Source organism: Mastigoproctus giganteus, chromosome 9, assembly GCF_048544385.1.
Source record: "Mastigoproctus giganteus isolate SK-2022 chromosome 9, ASM4854438v1, whole genome shotgun sequence".
NCBI classification, from domain to species: domain Eukaryota; kingdom Metazoa; phylum Arthropoda; class Arachnida; order Uropygi; family Thelyphonidae; genus Mastigoproctus; species Mastigoproctus giganteus.
Window position 1 is genome coordinate 230,119,450 of NC_143583.1, and position 23,410 is coordinate 230,142,859.

At 39.2% G+C, this 23,410-nt stretch overlaps 1 protein-coding gene across 1 annotated transcript in view; it reads left to right on the forward strand.

Moving 5' to 3' along the window:
• Positions 1–23,410, forward strand: part of LOC150081166 (serine/threonine-protein kinase PLK2-like) — a 316,839-nt gene that overhangs the window by 280,014 nt on the left and 13,415 nt on the right. Inside the window, exon 11 of the mRNA XM_090380951.1 lies at positions 14,353–14,482. Coding sequence (XP_090237077.1) covers positions 14,353–14,482 — 130 coding nt within the window. The remainder of the gene's footprint in view (positions 1–14,352; positions 14,483–23,410) is intronic.

A 23,410-nucleotide genomic window follows, 5' to 3' on the forward strand; every position in this document is an offset into this window, starting at 1 on the left:
TGGTGCAGCATAAGCCATAGGCTTTCTTGCACCATACGGCCGTTACTAATACTAATACTATAACTGCAGTCTTTTCTACATGATCCTGCAATGAGTACGGGCTTGGCACACCCAGAGTCCTGAGCTGGATATAATCATTCTTATATTTCTTGGCAATTCCCTTCTGCTTCTGACTTTTTCTCTCTCTCTCTCTCAGGGTAATTAAAAAATTTTTTTTTTGGCTGGTGTAGCATAAACCTCACACTTCCATGCACCATATAGCTAATAATAATAATAATGCTTCTTTAACCAGTGACTCCATTATTTTCCCTGGAACAGAAGTTAAACTAACTGATCTGTTATTACTCGTGTTGCCTTTCAATCTCCGCTTTGTGAATTTGGGATACATTTGAACCACCCTGGGTGCTTTTTTGTTTAATTTGAGTAATTTCCCCTCCACTTTACCATACTACTTAAAGCTTATTTTTATTATTTTTTTTTTATTTTGGCTGATGCTATATAAGCTTGCTTTCTTGCATCATGTGCCTTTGCTTTGCTAATGCTAAAGCTGGCTTACTACTGTGTTACCACAGTAGTAAGCCAGCTTAAACATATTGCTGCAAATGAATGATAAATTAGTGTTATTTTGGTAAAGCTCATTTATCAAAACATTAAAAATTATTTTAACATCACTTTTAGGTTAACCTGGGAGATCCGGGCGAGGATGCTGTGATCAAATCTTTGCCATCCGTCAGCTGATGGAGGAGAGGATCCGGTGTGGACAGCAAACCGTCATTGTTTTCATTGACTTTAAGTCTGCTTTCGACTGTGTCCATCGGCCTGCCTTATGGAAGGGGTCGAACCCTACTAGAGGTCGAACATGTACCTCGAAAAGTCATCACACTCCTCCAAACTGCATACAATGGTTTAACCAGCCAGGTGCGCATCCAGAACGATTTATCTGAGGAATTTATCCAAACTGGAGTCTGCCAAGGGGATGTAGCCTCCCCGTTGCTTTTCAACATCGTGGTCGACGCCATTATGAGGCAAGCATTCAGAAACAGACGGGGCATACAATATGACAAGGATCACTATGTGACTGATGTGATGTTTGTCGATGATAGTGCTATCTTTGCTGGTAACGACTCTGAAGCCACAGACATCCTCTACGACATTGCCCGGCCATACAGTTTGAAGATTAATGCTGATAAGACAAAGCCCTGACAACAGATGGGTCGCAAGCCACCATCTATCTCGAAGGCGTCTAGATCGAGCAAGTGCAGGACTTTAAATACCTTGGGTCGCTGGTCCAGGAGAAGCAAGTTGCATCCACCATGGAAATCCACAGCAGAATTGGACAGGCGGCCACTGCGTTCGCTTCGCTCAAATGGTGTCTGTGGAAGAGAACCAACATTTCCTCAAAGACTAAAATCCAACTCTTCCGGACTTTGATCCTGCCCATTCTCCTTTACGGATCAGAAACATGGATTTGTCTCAAGCTAGATTTAAACAAACTTGAGGTATTCCAAATGCGATGCCTGTGGCAGATTTTGGGCATCTCACTTCATGACTGCATCACTAATGATACCATCCGTGCCAGATGCCAACAGCAACCAACCATTGCCGACCAAATCCAGAAGCGAAGGCTTAGATGGTTTGGCCACGTATGTAGAATGGGCATGAACAGAATACCATCCACACTCCTTTGGAGACAACGACCCATCCAATGGAGCATCCAACGGACCGTGCCTAGAAAAACGTGGGCCAATCAAGTGGAAAATGACTTGAAGAGCCGACGTCTCGACCTTAACCAGGCCAGGACTGACGCCATGGATCGTAAAGTATGGAAGAACATCACAGAGCAAGTCCAAAACCCTGCAGCACCTACAGCAGCATACTGGTTGCGTGGCCAACCGCCTCCCCCAGCTGCCAGCTAAGGACCAAGAAGAAGAAGGTTAACCTGTTAGAACTGGAATGTCTTTGAACATTTGGGAATTCAGCATCACTTCAGTCTTCAGTGTGACATTCAGAATTTCTTCTCCAAGCAACATCTCTTTGGGGTATTCCAATTAAGGTATCACTACACAGGAAACTGATTACATCACTTGGTGTAATTGCCAAATAGGATCTCCCTGAAACATCTGATGAGGAGACATGCATCGAACTGAGATCAAGGAGTGACAGCCGTTGAGCTAATTTATGCATAAGAAAGGGAAAACCTAGCTCCAACTAGGGTTCTTATCCTTACATTTAACACTCCTAAACCACCTACTTTCATCAAGGCTTATCTGAACTGTTGTGTAAGACTGTGTACATTTCAAATGCATCGTGATGCTTTGGATGCCAAAAATATGGTCACTCTCAGATGGTGTATTGTGAATCACCTGCTTGTGTCCACTGTGGAGGAAAGGAACATTAAACAAAAGGATGTGCTGCCTCAAAACTTGCATGCTTCAATTGTGATGGTGAATACCCCACATATTCAAAAGCATGTCAAAGGTGGAAAGCTGAAAAACAAATTCAAAAAATCAAGGTGGAACAAAACATCCCATATGTGGAAGCAAAGAAACAAGTAATATCAGTAAATAATGGAAAATCATATGCACCATAGTTCTGAGGAAGATTTCTATTTCAATGCAAACTGATATTTCAGTCTTATTTATTTATTCTTTTACAGGTAGAATACAGATGTAGTACAGGTAGAACACAGATGTAGAATAGATATAATACAGGTAGAATAGAAGACAGATGTAGAATAGATATAATACAGGTAGAAGACAGATGTAGAATAGATATGCGGAAATTTGCCTTTAGCCAGCAGGTGGTTAATTGCTGAAACAAACTTCCATCTGTCATTGTGTGGAAGTTGATAGGTTAAATAAAGTTAAGGAGGAACTGGACAGGCATTTGGAGGGAATGGTGTTTTTTTTTTTTTTTGTTTTGGCTGATGCTGCATAAACAGATACACTTGCTTTCTTGCATCACATGCCACTACTACTACTACTACATCAAGATAAAGCAGTTGCTACTCCCATCTGAATACCAACTAAGGAAGTAGCATCTAAAGAAAAATCTCCTACTAAAACCTAGCCTGTTATTAGTGATGTACAGGATGTAATGGAGATAAATGAAGAAGAAAGTGTGGAAGAATCTCTATTCTGGACCTTCATCCTGAGGAAGAAATGGATATTGGGCAACCTCTAGTTTCTAAGCAACATCAGAGTAAAATCCAAAGTGGGTCAATCAAAACCTGCATCAGTTTGGAAGCCAGCCAATGGCTCTACTTACTCAAAGTAATGGTTAAATTATTACAATGGAATTGTCATGGATTCTGGCAAAATATGGAAGATGTCAAAATTCTCCTCCATAAATATGGAGGATGTCAAAATTCTCCTGCATAAATATGAACATGTTTGCCTTTGTCTGCAGGAAACTTACTTAAAGGCAAATGATGACCCCCATCTTGTGAAATTTTAATGGTGTCTGTAAAGACAGAAATAGGGATGACCTGGCCCATGGAAGACCATACCCCTTTCTCAATGTATTCAGTTGAATAACAACTTAGAAGCAGTAGCCATTCGTCTAGCAATGGGATTTTTTTTCACAGTATGTTCTGTATATTTGCCTTCTGGGACAAATTTTCCAGGCAGATCTTGATGATCTTATTACGCAATTGCCCTTTCCACTTTCACTTCTTGGAGATTTTAATGGACATAGTACCATGTGGGTACTATGACCATTAAAGGATAGTGCAGAAACTAACGAACAAGGTCATATTGTTGAAAGTGTGCTCTACTATAACAGCCTTTCCTTATTAAATGTGGGAATCAACACCTATTTCCATATGCCTACCTGTACTTTCTCTGCCATTGATCTCTCCATCTGCTCACCTTCCCTACTATGTTTTCCTGGGAGGTAGAACAGAATCCTTATGGAAGCGATCACTTCCCCGTAATATCTACCATAGTAGATGGGCAACCTTGTCACCCATTTAGAATCCCTCTGTGGAAATATGATCAAACAGACTGGAGTACATCTTTGCAGCTTATGGAATTTGATTCTTTACAAATTCCACATGAATCAATTGATGAAGCAGTGAAGTACATGTTATCCACGCTTTGATAATTCATTCCCGAAAAACAGAGCACTAAGTGAATCAGCACTAAGAAAGCATTGTATTTCTGTAATGTAACATATGTATTTGTGAGTCTCAGTCTTTGCTATAGGATATATCCTAATCAATAATAAATGGTAGCGAAAAGACGCACAAATGTCGGTCAAAATATTTAATATTAAAATTTGTACATATAAAATATTCTCCATTACATACATATATAATTGTGGTAAGTAACTATATTACATATCTAAATTAAACTTAAAATGCCAATTAAAATCATGAATTTATTAATCCAATGGTTTTCATAACTTTGGTCAATTTTGGGTTGTACTTTGGCCATCTTCCTAGTATAAAAGGTGTTTTACTTTAACACAGTGTTATCCCCAACAATAAAGTCAACTGATCCTTTGCTGCTTTGAAGCATGCCATGTGTTTTTTTTTTTCTTTTGATACGAAACTACTTTTAGGCATTTGTTTCCAAAAAAGTCCTGTTTCATCTATGTTAAAATGAGAAATTTAACACCACTCTTCAATAATTTTTAGAAGTTCTTTTTTGGAAGTTTCAGCTCCTTCTTGATCTGCAATTGTGGCTTCTCCTTGGATTTTAAATCTATCTTACCAGCCCTTACTAGCTTTAAATGGTTAAACATTTTTTTTTTTAAATTAACAGAATTGTGCATTGGATATTATCTTCAATAAAATTATTTAGAAGTCTCTCCACTTCAATTATAATAGCCGGCCTAGTTGCTTGCAGTGGAACATCTGCCTTTCCCACTGCTAAAATTTATTTTTTATAATTGTTCTTACAGTTGAACCTGCCAGTCCTAAAGTATTGCACATATCCACTTGTCGTTGAATGGAATCAATTTGCTTAAAAACGTATAATTTAATTTTCAAATTCAGTATTTTTCTTACATTAGTAGGCTTCGTACCACATCCAGATGTTCCTTTTTAATTATCTGCCATTATTAATCCTCAAAAATATAACTGCATTGCATTATGATACAATGTTCAAGTAATGTTCAGTGGGACCAACTGATGATGTTACCAACAGCAAACTCAAAATGGGAAGCATTCAAGGAACTAATCTTGGAGGCTACCAGGCTTTACATACCAACTAAGAAATATTGTTCAAGGTTTAGGCCTAAATGGTTGTCAGATGAACTAATGAGACATGTGGCAGAGAAGAAAAATGCATGGGATACATACAAATTAATGGGTGACATGGAAGCCTATGATAGATATAAGTTGGTCTGTAACCAAGTCACAAAGGAGATTAGGCAGGCAAAGGCAGACTATGAAAAATCCTTGGCAAAGGATGCAAAGAAAAACAGAAAAGAGTTCTTTACATACTTGAACTCGAAAAGGAAAGGGATGAATCAGATTGGTCCACTGGATATTGATGGTTCAACAGTTGAGGATCCTGCTCAGGTGGCTAACAATCTAAACGAGTATTTTGCATCTACATTCACGCATGAGGAGTTATTCAGGAAGGAGAATGATGTAGGTAAAGTAAACATTGGCAGTGAGCTGGATGATTTTGTAATAACTGAGAGGAAAGTGGAGGAGAGATTGTTGGGGATAAACATAAAAAAGGCACCTGGGGTGGATGGGATCTATCCAGTTATATTAAAGGAGGCAGCAAAGGAAGTAAGCAAACCCTTAGCCATAATTATGAGAGCTTCCTTGGACTCAGGGGAGGTACCTATGGACTGGAGATGTGCAAATGTGACCCCAATTCACAAAGGAGGTTCAAAGGCTGACACAAGTAATTATAGACCTGTTAGTTTAACTTCTGTTCCAGGTAAATTAATGGAGGCACTGGTTAAAGAAGCACTGCAGGATCATCTAGACAAGAATTCAGTTATAGCTCAGACGCAGCATCGTTTTGTTAAGGGCAGGTCTTGCCTGACCAGTTTGATTGGATACTATGATGTAGTCACAAAAGAACTGGATGCAGGGAATAACTTTGATATTATATATTTGGATCTTAGAAAGGCTTTTGATACTGTTGCACATGGAAGACTGCTGCACAAATTGGAGCAGTGTGGCATTGGAGGCAAATTGCTGCTATGGATAAGGGGATGGTTGAGTGGCAGAAGACAGAGTGGTAATCAATGGACACTGCTCAACGTGGACTAATGTTATTAGTGGAGTTCCTCAAGGTTCAGTGTTGGGTCCGTTGTTGTTTTCGGTGTTTATGAATGATACTGATGATGGGATATCAAGTTTAATGTCCAAGTTTGCAGATGATACAAAGGTTGGCAGGGTCGTTAAGGGCAATACTGACGCTATGCTGCTGCAACAGGATCTGGACAGGTTGAACAGATGGGCTGAGAGGTGGCAAATGAGGTTTAACATCAACAAATGTAAAGTGCTGCATATGGGAAACAGTAACCCCAGAGCAACGTATTAACTCTGCGGTACTACACTGACAGTGGTGGAGAATGAAAAGGACCTGGGGGTAATTGTGCAGGCAGATATGAAGTTCTCTGAGCAGTGCAGACGAGCTGCAAGAGTAGCTCATGGTGTCTTGTCAATGATATACAGGAATTTTTCTAGCAGGGATAAGGAGGTGATTATTCCCTTGTATAAGGCAATGGTAAGGCCACATTTTGAGTACTGTATACAGGTCTGGAGGCCTCATTTCAAAAAGGATGTAGAGCTGCTGGAACGGGTACAGAGAAGGGCAACAAGATTAGTAAATGGAACAAAGGGTTGCTCTTACGAAGAAAGGCTTAAGTTTTGCAAATTACAGAGTCTGGAGACTAGGCACCGGCGAGGTGATCTGATAGAGGTGTATAAGGCTTTGAATGGTTTGAGCATGCTCAATGCCAATGGGATTCTTCATCTTTCTCAGAATAATCACCTCAAAGGGCATAAATTCAAATTGAGGAAGGACGGATGTCGGATAGATGTGCGGAAATTTGCCTTTGGCCAGCGGGTGGTTGGTTGGTTGGTGGAACCGACTTCCATCACTGGTTGTTGAAGTTGATAGCCTAAACAAATTTAAAGCTCAACTGGACAGGTATTTCGAACGAACGGAGGGGTGAAATGGGAGTGGGTTTTTTTTTTTTTTTTGTTTTTTTTTGGCTGATGCTGAATAAGCTTGCTTTCTTGCATCATATGCCTCTGCTAATGCTAATGCTAAACTGTACGTTATGGATGATGTCTAACACTGTACCAAGAGATGACTAGACTTCGGATAAATGCATATAACGCAAATATTACAAGCAATATACTTGATCATTTTTTAAAATGTTGATCTCAGAACTACATAACAAGTCAGCATACTGCAATTAAATTAAGTGTGGGAGAAAATTTCACTCAGTGTGGGAAAATTTTGCCAGTCAGGGTGGAAAACTTTGCTATTCATTTTCAAGCTATCGACTACATCAGATGAAACATTTTTGTTAAACATGCCAAAAATTCAATCTGCACGCTGGTAAAAGAGCATTATAGTGAGTTGACAGCGTTAGTGAAATATGGGTTATAATATAAGAACAGCATTATAGTGAATCAGCATAGAGCAAACAGTGTTATAACAAGGGCCTGCTGTATATCACAGAGTGTACAATCCATGCAGCAACAATTGCAATACCAAAAACAACCTCCCGATTTCCACATTTTCCAAAGCTGTGGTAGAACTAAGGGTGTAAAGAAGCAAGGAAGTCACAAAATCAGGCCTGGGGAAAATTCCAACCTTGCCCCATGAACATCTTATAGCCTTTAAATGTGCCCATGCCAAAGCAAGATTTATATGCCATCGGAGCCAGAAAGAATGCTGGGTTCAGTTTACTTCCTCAATTAACTAGATGACCAGTGCCAAAGTTACCTGGGATAAAATTTGGAAAATGAAGGTTAAATATACATCACTTCCTTCATCTGTGTTAGAGCACAATGGGGTGTACATTAGCAGACCCAACTGCCATTGCCAGTGCTCTAGGAGAAGTGTTTTCCAGCATATCTGCTGAAACTTCATCCTCTGCAGAGTTTCTGGTTTTAAAGAATCAAGTTGAGAAACAAAACTCAACTTTTCTTCAAGCAAATCCGAGCCATGTAACCTGCCTTTCAGTCAAGTGGAATTAACCATTGCACTTGCTACCTCAAAGGCCAGCATTGGGACTAGATGATATTCAGTATATGATAAAACACCTCCCATGTCACTCTCTAGAGCTGTTGCTACCTCTCCACAACTGAATTTATTTGGCAGATCACTTTCCCAATTCTTGATGCAGAGCAGTTGTTCTCGCATTCCCAAAGCCAGGAAAGGAGCCCAATTCCTACTGTCCAATTGCATCTGACCAGATGCTTATGTAAGGTTTTGGAAAAAATGGTGAATGCTATGTTATATATTACATTGAGGCAAATGATCATTTAAGCAAGATTCACCGTGGCTTTCAAAGAAATCCGTCCACTCTAGAGCATTTAATCCGATTGGAAACAGTGATTCGTAAATATTCATGGGCATTTGGTATCAGTTTTCTTTGACTTGGAAAAAGTTTGACACAACCTTGAGGTATGGCGTTTTAAAATACCTATTTGGTCTTAGAGATCACCTTCCTATTTTTGTTATCAAGATAGCCTCTTCGAGGTTTGTGTTAGATCCAGTGTGTCCTTTTGCCAAAAGGAAGGAGTTCCCCAAGGCTCTGTCCTCAGTGTTACACTGTTTGCATTAGCATTAGTAGAGGCATTTGATGCAAGAAAGCAAGCTTATGCAGCATCAGCCAAAAAAAAAAACCCACTTCCACTTCACCCCTCTGTTCGTTCAAAATACCTGTCCAGCTGAGCCTTAAACTTATTTAGGCTATCAACCTCCACTACAAGGGATGGAAGTCTGTTCCACCAACCAACCACCCGCTGGCTAAAGGCAAATTTCCGCACGTCTATCCTACATCTGTCTTTCCTCAATTTGAATTTATGCCCTCTCAGGTGATTATTCTGAGCTAGAGGAAGAATCCCATCAGCATCGAGCATGCTCAAACCATTCAAGGCTTTATACACCTATCAGATCACCTCGCTGGTGCCTAGTCTCCAGACACTGTAATTTGCAAAACTTAAGCCTTTCTTCGTAAGAGCACCCCTTTGTTCCATTCACTAATTTTGTTGCCCTTCTCTGTACTCGTTCCAGCAGCTCTACATCCTTCTTGAAATGAGGCCTCCAGACCTGTATACAGTACTCTAGGTGTGGCCTGACCATTGCCTTATACAAGGGAATAATCACAGTCCAAGTTTGCAGTCCAAGTGAACCCTATTACAAATACAGAGCACTATTTGGTAAATAGCATTAGTAGATTCATACGATGCAAGAAAGCAAGCTTATATATCATCGGCTAAAAAAAAATCCCATCCCATTTCATCCATTCACTCCAAAAGTTTGTCTAGTTCAGCCTTGAATTTATTTAAGATGTCAACTTCCACAACAACTGATGGAAGCTGGTTCCAGCAATCAACTACCTGTTGGCTAAGGACAAATTTCCACACATCTGTTCTACAACTCTTTCCTCAATTTGAATTTATGCCCCATCAGGTGTGGAATTTGGGCAAGAGGAAGAATCCCATCAGCATTGAGCTTGCTCAAACCTTGAGGCCTTATACACCTCAATCAAGATCACCTTGCAGGTGCCTAGTCTTCAGACACTGCAATTTGCAGGACTTAAGCCTATCTTGGTAACAGCAAGCTTGTTCTGCTCAGTAATCTCATTGCCCTTCTCTGTACTGTTTCTGTGTATTTTAATATTTTAGTATTTTTTGATTCTCTATACACTTCCTTTATTTATGATTTTGGTATTTTTTGTCACTCCTGTTGCATGAGAATTATTGAACAATAATTTTAACAAGCAATCAACCATCTTAATTCCTGGGCATTAGCCAATGGGTTTAGGTTTTCTGCTCGAGACTTTGTGTACATTTCTGCCGAAAATGGAATCTACATAATGACCCAGAACTCAGACTTGGACAGAATCCAATTCCTGTGGTAGCAGAAACCAAGTTTTTGGGACTCATCTTTGATCAAAAGCTGACCTTTCTCCACCACATTTGTCAGCTCACACACTGCACTGCCATTCACATTAGCATTAGTAGAGGCATATGATGCAAGAAAGCTAGCTTATATAGCATCAGCAAAAAAAAAAAAAAAAAAAATTCTCAATTCCTTTAACCATTCACTCCAAATGTTTCTCTAATTCTACCTTGAACTTATTTAAGTTGATGACCTTCACTACAACAGATGAAAGTTTGTTCCAACAATCCACCATCTGCTGGCTAAAGGCAAATTTCTACACATTTGTTCTACAATTGCATTTCCTCAATTTGAATTTTTACTCCTCAGGTGAGTAATCTGAGCAAGAAGAAGAATCCCATCAGCATTGAGCTTGCTCAAACCATTCAAGGTTTATACACCTCGATCAGATCACCTTGCAGGTGCCTAGTCTCCAGATGCTGCAATTTGCAGAACTGAAGCCTTTCTTGGTAACAGCAAACCTTTTTGTTCCATTCACCAATCTCATTGCCGTTCTCCTTACTTGTTTCAGCAGCTCTACATCCTTCTTAAACTGAGGCCTCCAGATCTGTATACAGTACTCAAGGTGTGCCCTGACCATTGCTTTATACAAGGGGATAATCACCTCCTTATCCCTGCTGGCAAAATTCCTGTATATCATTGACAGGACACCATGAGCTACTCTTACAGCCTGTCTACACTGGTCAGGAAACTTCATGCCTGAGTGTGGTTACTGCTATCCATATGCAGTACTTCACATTTGCCAATGTGAACTTCAACTGCCACCTCTCAGCCCATCTGCTCAACTTTTCTAGGTCCTGTTGCAGTAGTGTACTGTCATCAACAACCCTGCCAACCTTTGCATTAACTCTGATATAATTCGTCAATAAATTGATAAATAAAGAAAACAGTGGGCCCAACACTGAAATCTGGGAGACTCCACTAATAACTTTAGTCCATGAAGAGAAGTATCCATTGATTACAACTGTCTTCTACCACTCCACCATCCCTTTATTCGTAGCAGCAGCCCTTAATACCATACTTCTCCAACTTGAACAGTAATCTTCCATGTGCAACAGTATCAAAAGCTTTCCTTAAATCTAAGTATATGATATCAAAATTGTATTTTGCATCCAATTCCTTTGTAACCGCATCATAGTATCCAATCAAATAGGTGAGACAAGACTTCCCCCTTAACAAACCCATGCTGTGTCTGCAGTCTTTCTAGATGATCATGCAGTGTTTCTTTAACCAGTGATTCCATTATTTTTCCAGGGACAGAAGTTAAACTAACAAGTCTGTAATTACTTGTGTCATCCTTTGATTCCCCCTTTGTGAACAAACAAATAACTATCTACCTTCAGCTGTGTTCGGCACACTAGGTTGAAGATTCTTTCTAGCTTCTTGCCATTTATACAGATGGCCCAAAGTTGGAATTGAGTGTGGAATCTTCTGCCTGTCATTTCAAACTAGTATCTCTTAATGTAGCACATACACTGCAAAGCTGCAATCTATAGAGTTGGATGAAATAAGAACTCTCTAATAACAGTTGTTCATTATATACACTAATTTATTGAATGTATTATAGGCTTTATCAGCAATGAGGTATCCTATTCATCCAGTCTCATCATGGAATCAGCAGATGATATGCTCTCTTCTCTCTGAAGGTGGTAATTTGATATCCACTTCGGCTTGATCCCAAGCCACATCAGGATTGGTGGAAACTGTGTGGCTGATACTGTAGCTCATTTCATGAGTAATCTTGTCTTGTCAATCCTCTATGAAGACTACAAGCAAATAAATATGTAATAAGATTGGGACTAACTCTTGATCTGATTATCAGTAGTGATTCTTCATGCATTAAAAATCTGCAGATAAATGAACCACTAGGTGGTAGTGAGCACAGTGTGCTGAAGTGGGATTTACTCCAAGCGGTAACTACCAACAGGGGTAAAGGGAAGGGTTTTTGCTTTCGTAAAAGCAACTGCAATGGTCTGAGACAGTATTTAAATTCTATATGGTTGGACCAACTGATGATGTTACTAACAGAAAATTCAAAATGGGAGGCATTCAAAGAATTTATCTTGGAAGCTACTAGGCTTTACATACCAACTAAGAAATATTGTTCAAGGTTTAGGCCTAAATGGATGTCAGATGAACTAATGAGACATGTGGCAGAGAAGAAAAATGCATGGGATACATATAAAGTAATGGGTGACATGGAAGACTGATAGATATAAGCTGGTCTGTAACTAAGTCACAAAGGAGATTAGGCAGGCAAAGGCAGATTATGAGAAATCTTTGGCAAAGGATGCAAAGAAAAATAGCAAAGAGTTCTTTACTTATGTAAACTCTAGAAGGAAGGGGATGAATCAGATTGGTCCACTTGATATCGATGGTTCAACTGTTCATGATCCTGCTCATGTAGCTAACAAACTAAATGACTATTTTGTATCTACATACACACGTGAGTATTTATTCGGAGGGAAATGCGAGAGGTGAATAAACTCTGGCAATGAGCTAGATGATTTTGTAATAACTGAGAGGAAAGTGGAGGAGAAATTGTTGAAGATAAAAATAAAGGCACCAGGGGTGGATGGGATCTATCCAGTTATATTAAAGGAGGCAGCAAAGGAAGTAAGCAAACCCTTAGCCATAATTATGACAGCTTTGTTGGACTCAGCGGAGGTACCCATGGACTGGAGATGTGCAAATGTGACCCCACTTCACAAAGGGGGAATCAAAGGGCGACAAGTAATTATAGACCTGTTAGTTTAACTTCTGTTTCGAGGGAAATTAATGGAGGCACTGGTTAAAGAAGCACTGCAGGATCATCTAGACAAGACATCAGTTATAGCATGGACCCAGCATGGTTTTGTTAAGGGGGAAGTCTTGTCTGACAAATTTTATTGGATACTATGATGTGGTCACAAAGGAACTGGATGCAGGGAATAACTTTGATATCATATATTTGGATCTTAGAAAGGCTTTTGATACTGTTGTGCATGGAAGACTGCTACATAAATTGGAGTAGTGTGGCATTGGAGGCAAATCGCTCCTATGGATAAAGGAATGGTTGAGTGGGAGAAGACTGAGTCGTAATCAATGGACACTGCTCTTTGTGGACTAATGTTATTAGTGGAGGCCCTCAGGGTTCAGTGTTGGGTCTGTTGTTGTTTTCTGTATTTATTGATGATGGTATATCAGACTTAATGTCCAAGTTTGCAGATATGAAGGTTGGCAGGGTTGTTAATTACACTAATAACAGTATGCTGTAAATGTAAATGTAAAGTACTACATATGGGAAGCAGTAACCTCAGAGTAACGTATCAACTCTGTGGTACTACACTGACAATGGTAGAGAATGAAAAGGACCTGGGGGGTAACTGTGCAGGCAGATATGAAGTTTTCTATCATGGATAAGGAGGGGATTATCCCCTTGTATAAGGCAATGGTCAGGCCACACCTTGAGTACTGTATACAGGTCTGGAGACCTAATTTTAAGAAGGATGTAGAGCTGTTGGAATGAGTACAGAGAAGGGCAACAAGATTAGTGAATGGAACAAAGGGTTGCACTTACGAAGAAGGGCTTAAGTTTTGCAGATTATAGTGTCTGGAGACTAGGCACCTATGAGGTGATCTGATTAAGGTGTGTAAAGCCTTGAATGGTTTGAGTATGCTCAATGATGGGATACTTCCTCTTGCTCAGAATAATCACCTAAAAAGAGCATAAATTCAAATTGAGGAAAGACAGTTGTAGGATAGATGTGTGGAAGTTTGCATTTAGCCAGTGGGTAGTTGATTGGTGGAACAGACTTCCATCTTTTGTTGTGGAAGTTGATAGCCTAAATAAACTTAAGGCTGAGCTGGACAGGTATTTGGAACGAACGGAGTGGTGAAATGGAGATGTTTTTTTTCGCCTAATGATGCATAAGTTTGCTTTGTTGCATCGGATGCCTCTGCTAATGCTAATATTCTCAGTGGAAAGATTCATGGAATGGACAGATAATAACAACAAATAGTATTCTGATGAAGCCTGATAATAATATTGTGATAATCCGTTAAATTACTACTGTAGTTAACAAAATTATGCGTGCACATCTGTAATACTTCTGTAAAAGTCAATTTTTGTGGAAATCTGGAAAATAATCCGTATTATATTTTGTATTCTATTTCATTATTTTGTTTAGTTTGACTTTATCACTTTCCTGTATCTAGATCTAGAAAAGTTATTTACAATTTTTCTTTTCTTCAGAAGAATAGAATTCCATGATGTGGCTGACAGACTTCATGTTCATAATCAATGTAATATTCCTAGCCAACTTCAGGAACGGTACACTTTACTGAAGTACTTTGCTCAGTATATGGATGAAAATCTTACTGAGGTAATATTTGATTTACTACCATTTCACTTGTTTAAAGTGATAATACTCAACTTGTATTTGATTAGTTTTTCTGATAATGTTATGGAAGAGAGCTTTGCAGGTTTTAAAACAGTACTATTAATTTAATACTTTCTGATATTGATTATAATTACAATACAATTACAATAACTGAACGTCTGGGTGCGAGGTTAGCCTGTGCGGTCATTGCTCCTTAAAGCTCTTGAAACAGAGAAGTTTTTCCTGATTTATTTTCTGCTTTATTAGTTTAAGTTGTCATTAACTTATTTTCTAGAGTAGCTTTATATTCCTAGTTACGATACTTAGTTTAAAGTTTAACTTAGACAGAGATTTTGTAGATAGTACTTAGTATCGGTGACGGTATCAAATCCACGTGTCACAAATTGAACGAGAGGTTTTTTTTTTTTTTTTTTTTTAACCAAATTTAGTCGATTTATTAACCAATTGTTATATCAAATTATCTTCTATAAGTAGATTATAGACCTAGTTGGGATCCTTAGTTTATTCTAAATTGAGATAGCGAGATTTGGAAGCTAATCAATACTTAAGAGTCCGTAGAAATACCGTTCGTGAATTCCTGCCATTTTTACACGATAGCATAAGCTTAGTGTAGTATAGTGCATAATATAATATTGTCAATTAATCAGTAAATCTATTAATCTTGATAAACTTTATTGTCAATTAAATTGTATTTTTAACTCTATATATATATATATATATATATATATATAACGACTTAATCGTAACAAATAATTAATACATAACTATAGTGGTACACGTGATACGGAAGTTGTATAAAGGGAACTCGTAGAAAACACTAGATACCGAAAAAATATATATATAACATAACTGTTTTGGGATATAACTTAAGGATTTAATTTTTGTTTTGAATTTTATTGAATTAAATCGGAATCATGACTCTGACCAGAGCAGCAAAGCAAAAGGCTCAAGCTAATGGGAGTGCTGTGGTTCAGGGGAGAACTGAGGGGGGCAGTTGCCCTCTGAATCACAGTCTTTTAAAATGCACTGTTTGCTTGATGTTTGCGGAGCAGTCGGGTACGGGACATGATACTGCCAAGGGGGATGTCTTTGTGTGTGCACGATGTAAGGAGTGCAAGGAAATCGGGCGACAACTCAGCGTTGTTATGGGCCTTTATGAGAGCTTGAAGGACAGGGTGGATGCCCTCGAAGGAAATAAATTGAGCTGCCCACATCAACGCCAGAGCTTGCACTTGGTCATCAGGCAACACAGAGGCAGCCCCCTAGGCAGAATGCGCTGGTCCCACAGGAACTAGTAGTTGTTGGTGACTCTATTGTCAGGGAAATGGGGAACATCCTTTGTAAAAAGGATAGGTGGAATAGGACCAGGGTATGTCTGCCAGGGGCAAAGATTGACGTTGTAGAGCGGATATCATCTTTTAAGGGCACAAAAGGTGATATAGTTGTACACGTTGGCACTAATGATATTAAGAGTAGGAGACCGGCGGAATTACTTAGCAAGTACAGGTCACTGTTAAAAAAAAGCCGTGAATTAGGGTTGAATTTGAAAGTGTCTGAAATTCTGCCCAGACACGATAGGAGGGAATATATGATGAGAGCCTTGTCGATCAATTCGGCCCTGGAGGGATTGTGCAAGGCTCAAGGGGTAGAATTTTTTTTTACAGCCTGGACTGTACTTGTTAAAAGGAGAGATTGCTTCTACAGGGATGGGATACACTTAAATAGAAAGGGTGCAAGAATTTTTGCTGATGCTGGCGAGGCAGTGTTAGGTGGGTCGGAAAACTGCTAGTTGGGGAGGATACAAGGATTAATAGATTAACAGTAGCCACTGGCAGAGGTGGAAGTGATTCTTGCACTGCTTCTATTGAAATGAGCAGAAGCCTGGAAAACAAGATGCAGGATATTTCAGAGACTGCTGGTAGTCATTGCGGTACAAGTAAACACATGGGTTGTGTTAGGATAGCTAAGAATAAAAACAGGTGCATGTATACCTGCGCGTACACCAATGCTAGGAGTTTGGTAAATAAATTTGATGAATTTGAGGTATTGCTCAAAACATCAAAGGCAGATATTGTTGGGATATCAGAGACGTGGTGTCACACAGATATAAGTAATGCTGAACTGGAATTTGGGGAATACAATGTGTATAGAAAGGATGGACAGGAGGGGAGGAGGGGTTATGCTATTAATTAAGAAACACATAAAGTCCAAGGAAGTGAAGCCAGTCGACATCGATGGACAGGGCAGTGTCGAGTCAGTTTGGTGTGACATAAGCATAGGGAAATCAAAATTGAGAGTAGGAGTGTGCTATAGGCCTAATGACTCTGATGAGTATAATAAGATATTGTACAGGGAAATAGAGTGGGCCAGTAAATCAGAGAGTCTTATAATGGGGGATTTTAATTTCCCAGATATTGACTGGAATTTGTGGGTTGGTCACTCGCACACTAGCAAGGCTTTTGTGGATTTATTGGATGATTGTTTTCTACATCAGCATGTTCGTGAGGCAACAAGAGGGAGCAATACTCTTGATCTGATTATCAGTAGTGATTCTTCATGCATTAAGAATCTGCAGATAAATGAACCACTAGGTGGCAGTGATCACAGTGTGTTGAAGTGGGATTTACTCAAGGAGGTAACTACCATCAGAGGTAAAGGGAAGGGTTTTTGTTTTCGTAAAGGCGACTATGATGGTCTGAGACAGTACTTAAATTCTATACAGTGGGACCAACTGATGATGTTACCAACAGCAAACTCAAAATGGGAAGCATTCAAGGAACTAATCTTGGAGGCTACCAGGCTTTACATACCAACTAAGAAATATTGTTCAAGGTTTAGGCCTAAATGGTTGTCAGATGAATTAATGAGACATGTGGCAGAGAAGAAAAATGCATGGGATACATACAAATTAATGGGTGACATGGAAGCCTATGATAGATATAAGTTGGTCTGTAACCAAGTCACAAAGGAGATTAGGCAGGCAAAGGCAGACTACGAAAAATCCTTGGCAAAGGATGCAAAGAAAAACAGAAACGAGTTCTTTACATATTTGAACTTGGGAAGGAAAGGGATGAATCAGATTGGTCCACTGGATATTGATGGTTCAACAGTTGAGGATCCTGCTCAGGTGGCTAACAATCTAAACGAGTATTTTGCATCTACATTCACGCATGAGGAGTTATTCAGGAAGGAGAATGATGTAGGTAAAGTAAACATTGGCAGTGAGCTGGATGATTTTGTAATAACTGAGAGGAAAGTGGAGGAGAGATTGTTGAGGATAAACATAAAAAAGGCACCTGGGGTGGATGGGATCTACCCAGTTATATTAAAGGAGGCAGCAAAGGAAGAATGCAAACCCCTAGCCATAATTATGAGAGCTTCTTTGGACTCAGGGGAGGTACCCATAGACTGGAGATGTGCAAATGTAACCCCAATTCACAAAGGAGGATCAAAGGCTGACACAAGTAATTATAGACCTGTTAGTTTAACTTCTGTTCCAGGTAAATTAATGGAGGCACTGGTTAAAGAAGCACTGCAGGATCATCTAGACAAGAATTCAGTTATAGCTCAGATGCAGCATGGCTTTGTTAAGGGCAGGTCTTGCCTGACCAATTTGATTGAATACTATGATGTAGTCACAAAAGAACTGGATGCAGGGAATAACTTTGATATTATATATTTGGATCTTAGAAAGGCTTTTGATACTGTTGCACATGGAAGACTGCTGCACAAATTGGAGCAGTGTGGCATTGGAGGCAAATTGCTGCTATGGATAAGGGGTTGGTTGAGTGGCAGAAGACAGAGAGTGGTAATCAATGGACACTGCTCAACGTGGACTAATGTTATTAGTGGAGTTCCTCAAGGTTCAGTGTTGGGTTCCGTTGTTGTTTTTGGTGTTTATGAATGATATTGATGATGGGATATCAAGTTTAATGTCCAAGTTTGCAGATGATAGAAAGGTTGGCAGGGTCGTTAAGGCCACTACTGACGCTATGCTGCTGCAACAGGATCTGGAAAGGTTGAACAGATGGGCTGAGAGGTGGCAAATGAAGTTTAACATTGACAAATGTAAAGTACTACATATGGGAAACAGTAACCCCAGAGCAACGTATCAACTCTGCGGTACTACACTGACAGTGGTGGAGAATGAAAAGGACCTGGGGGTAATTGTGCAGGCAGATATGAAGTTCTCTGAGCAGTGCAGACGAGCTGCAAGAGTAGCTCATGGTGTCTTGTCAATGATATACAGGAATTTTTCTAGCAGGGATAAGGAGGTGATTATTCCCTTGTATAAGGCAATGGTTAGGCCACATCTTGAGTACTGAATACAGGTCTGGAGGCCTCATTTCAAGAAGGATGTAGAACTGCTGGAACGGGTACAGAGAAGGGCAACAAGATTAGTGAATGGAACAAAGGGTTGCTCTTACGAAGAAAGGCTTAAGTTTTGCAAATTACAGAGTCTGGAGACTAGGCACCGGCGAGGTGATCTGATAGAGGTGTATAAGGCTTTGAATGGTTTGAGCATGCTCAATGCCAATGGGATTCTTCATCTTGCTCAGAATAATCATCTGAGAGGGCATAAATTCAAATTGAGGAAGGACGGATGTCGGATAGATGTGCGGAAATTTGCCTTTGGCCAGCGGGTGGTTGGTTGGTGGAACCGACTTCCATCACTTGTTGTTGAAGTTGATTGCCTAAACAAATTTAAAGCTCAACTGGACAGGTATTTTGAACGAACAGAGGGGTGAAATGGGAGTGGGGTTTTTTTTTTTTTGGCTGATGCTGAATAAGCTTGCTTTCTTGCATCATATGCCTCTACTAATGCTAATAATCCAGTAGCTGCTAGTTACTGTCTTACTAATCTAATAGTAAAAGTAACTAATTTTTTAAGTAATTCACGTCTCAACTCTGGTAAAACCATGGTATGTTGCATTTTTTTCCACATTATTTTATCCTAAATCCACTCACATGATTACTCCATTGGAAAGAAAAAAAAAAAAAATGCAGACAAGCATAAGTAGAGGCACATGATGCAAGAAAGCAAGCTTATACAGCATCAGCCAAAAAAAAAAAAAAAAAATCCCTTCCCATTTCACTGATCCATTTGTTACAAATGTTTGTCTAGCCCTGCCTTGAATTTATTGAAGCTATCAACTTCCACAACAACAGATGGAAGTTTGTTCCAGCAATCAACTACCTGCTGAGTAAAGGCAAACTTTTGCATATCTAATCTTCAACTGTCTTTCCTCAGTTGAATCTATTCCCCCTCAGGTTTGTGATCTGAGCAAGAGGAAGAATCCCATCAGCATTACTTAGTCTCCAGAAGCTACAATTTGCAGAACTTAAGCCTTTCTTCATAAGAGCACCCCGTTGTTCTCTTCATGTTGAGTACAGAGAAAGGGCAACAAAGTCTTGTTGCCCTTCGGTATTCATTCTGGCAATTCTACATCCTTCCTAAAATGAGGCTTCCAGACCTGTACGCAGTACTCAAGGTGTGGCCTGACCATTGCCTTATACAAGGGGATAATCACCTCCTTATCCCTGCTTGCAACATTCCTGTATATCATTGACAAGACCCCATGACATACTCTGACAGCCTGTCTGCACTGATCAGAAAATTTCATATCTGACTGCACAATTACCCCAGGTCTCTTTCATTCTCCACTACCCTGAGTGTAACACCACATAATTGATACATTTCTCTCGGATTACTGTTACCCATATGCAGTACTTTGCATTTGTCAATGTTAAACTTCAGTTTCCACTTCTCAACCCATTTTCCCAACTTTTCCAGATCCTGTTGCAGCAGCATACTGGCATTACTATTATTAACAACCCTGCAAACCTTTGTATCATCTGCAAACTTGGATATAAGCTTGATATATCTTCATCAATATCATTGATAAATATACAAAACAACAATGGGCCCAACACCTAACCCTGAGCAACACCACTAATAACATTAGTCCACATAGAGCAGAACCCATTGAACACCACTCTGTCGTCCCCAACACAACCATCCTTTTATCCATTGTGGCAATTTGCCCTTAATGCCATACTGCTCCAATTTGTACAGTAGTTGTCCATGTGAACAGTATCAAAAGCTTTCCTGAAATCCAAGTATATGATATAAAAATTATTTTTTGCATCCAGTTCCTTTGTGACCACATCATAGTATCCAATCAAATTGGTGAGACAAGACTTCCCCTTGGCAAACCCTTGTTGTGCCTGAATTATTACTGCTGTCTTGTCTAAATGATCCTGCAATGCTTCTTTCACCAGTGACTCCATTATTTTCCCTGGAACAGAAGTCAAACTAAATTGGAGATGCATTTGCATTTCTCCAGTCTGTGGGGACTTCTCACGAGTCCAAGGATGCTCTCATAATTATGGCTAAGGGTTTGCTTACTTCCTTTGTTGCCTCCTTTAATATAAATGGATAGATCCCATCCACCCCAGGTGCCTTTCTTATGATTAACTTCAACAATTTCTCCTCCAGTAGCCTAGTAGCTCTCACTTATTACAAATCATTTAACTCCCTGTTAGTTCGATAAACATCTGGCCCTCTCCTTCTTGAATAACTCCATGTGTGAATGTAGATGCAAAATACTCATTTAGTTTGGCAGCTATCTGAGAATGATCATCTACAGTCAAACCATTGATATCAACTGGACCAATCTGATTCATCCCCTTCCTTTTAGTTTATATAAGTAAAGTCTTTGCTGTTTTTCTTTGTATCATTTGCCAAAGATATTTCGTAATCTGTCTTTACTTGCCTAACGTCCTTTGTGACTTGATTACTAGTTTGTATCTACCATAGGCTTCTGTGTCACCTGATAATTTGTGCATCTCATGCATTTTTCTTCTCTGCCACATGTCTCATTAGTTCATCTGACATCCATTTAGGCCTAAACCTTGAACAATATTTCTTAGTTGGTATTAAAGCCTAGTAGCTTCCAGTTTACTTCCTTGTATGTGTGCATTATATTCCTATTTAGAATTTGTTGTTGGTAACATCATCAGTCAGTCCCTTAGTAGCCTTTATGAAAGCAAAAACCCTTCCCTTTACCCCTGATGGTAGTTACATCTTTAAGTAAATTCTACATCAGTACACTGATCACTGCTACCTAGTGGTTCCTTTATCTGTAAATTCTTAATGCATAAATAATTTACTGCTGATAATCAGATCAAGAGTGTTATTCCCTCTTGTTGCCTCTCTAACATGCTGCTGTAGAAAACAATCATCCAATAAATCCACCAAAACCTTGCTAGTGTGTTAATTTGCAACCACAAGTTCCAGTCTATATCTGGGAAGTTAAAATCCCAAATTATATGACACGATGATTTGCTTACCCACTCTAGTTCTCTGTATAATTCTACTTGGTCATTAAGCCTATAACAAACTCCTCCCCTAATTTTTGCTTTCCCAGTGCTTATGTCACACCAAACTGAATCAACATTGCACTGTCCATCTATGTCAACTGAATGCACTTCCTTAGATTTTTTGTTTCTTAACTAACAGCATAACCCCTCCTCCCTTCCTATTCTGTCTATCATTTCTGTACACATTGCACTCCCCAAAATCCAATTCTACATCCCTTTTATCTGGGTGTCACCACGTCTCTGATATTGCAACAATATCTGCCTTTAATGTCTTAACCAGCATTTCAAATTTAACTATACTCTTAGCATTAGTGTACATGCAGATATGTGCACAGATATGCTTGTTAAATAGAGTTAAGATATGTATGATAATAATACTGACATTAATTATAGCCCAGTGTCTGCTAGTTTGCTGTCTTACTAATCTAATAATAAAAACAGCTATTGCTTATTTATTATTTTAAATAACTCATTTCTCTTGTGTTGATATTTGTCTAATGTCACTGTTAATTTAAAATCTACAAAGATTGCTTAAGGCTATTGAATTTTACCATTTTCATCTCAGTAGTGGATTTCTTCCAGTACCAACCCTGATAATGAATTAGAACAGATAGAGCATAACTGGATGTGATGGAAGCACACAGGTTTTGGAAAACTTTTGCAGAAGTGCCAGCAACCTAAAAATACATGCCCCTTTTCAAAGTCATGGATAAGGAAGTATAGCTCAAGAGATGTCATATCATCTGCATTTCATTAGAGAAACTAAAAAAAAAGAATGGGCTAAATCGAGAAAGTGTTCTACGTCTAGTTGGAGCCACTACCAAATGATCAAGAAACTAATGAAAAATCACTGATAACATAATTTACTACTCTTATATAATGCAGAGGTGGACTTGCATTCAGTAGCCACCCTGTGTTAAAGATTTATAGATTTTTATATTTGTAATAAGGAAAGTTACTACTCACTCTATTGCTAATGATATTATAAGGGGAAAGGCTCAAACAATGAATAAACCAATATCAAACTATATTAGTATTAATACTGCAAATGATGCAAGAAAGCAAGCTTATACAACATCAGCAGAGGGCAAAAAAGAAGAAAAATCCCATATCAGCTGTACATCCCCTCTAAACACCAGATGGAAGTTTTTTCCAACAATCAACTACCCACTGGCTGAAGGCAGATTTCCACACACATTCTACAACCATTACTCCTCAATTTGAATTTATGCTCCCTCATGTGTAGTTTGAGCAAGAGGAAGGATCCAATCAGTACTGTGTACTCAGTCCACTCAAGCCTTAAACACCTCATTTAGATCTCCTTGCAGTGCTTAGTCTTCAGATGCTGTAATTTGTGGAACTGAGCCTTTCCTGTAAGAGCACCCTTTTGTTCCCTTTGCCAGTCTCATTGCCCTCTCTGCACTCAATCCAACAGATCCACCTCATTACAAAAAATGAAGTGTCCAGACCTGTATGCAGTACTCAGGACATGGCATAACCATTGCTTTATACAATGGCAAGTAATAT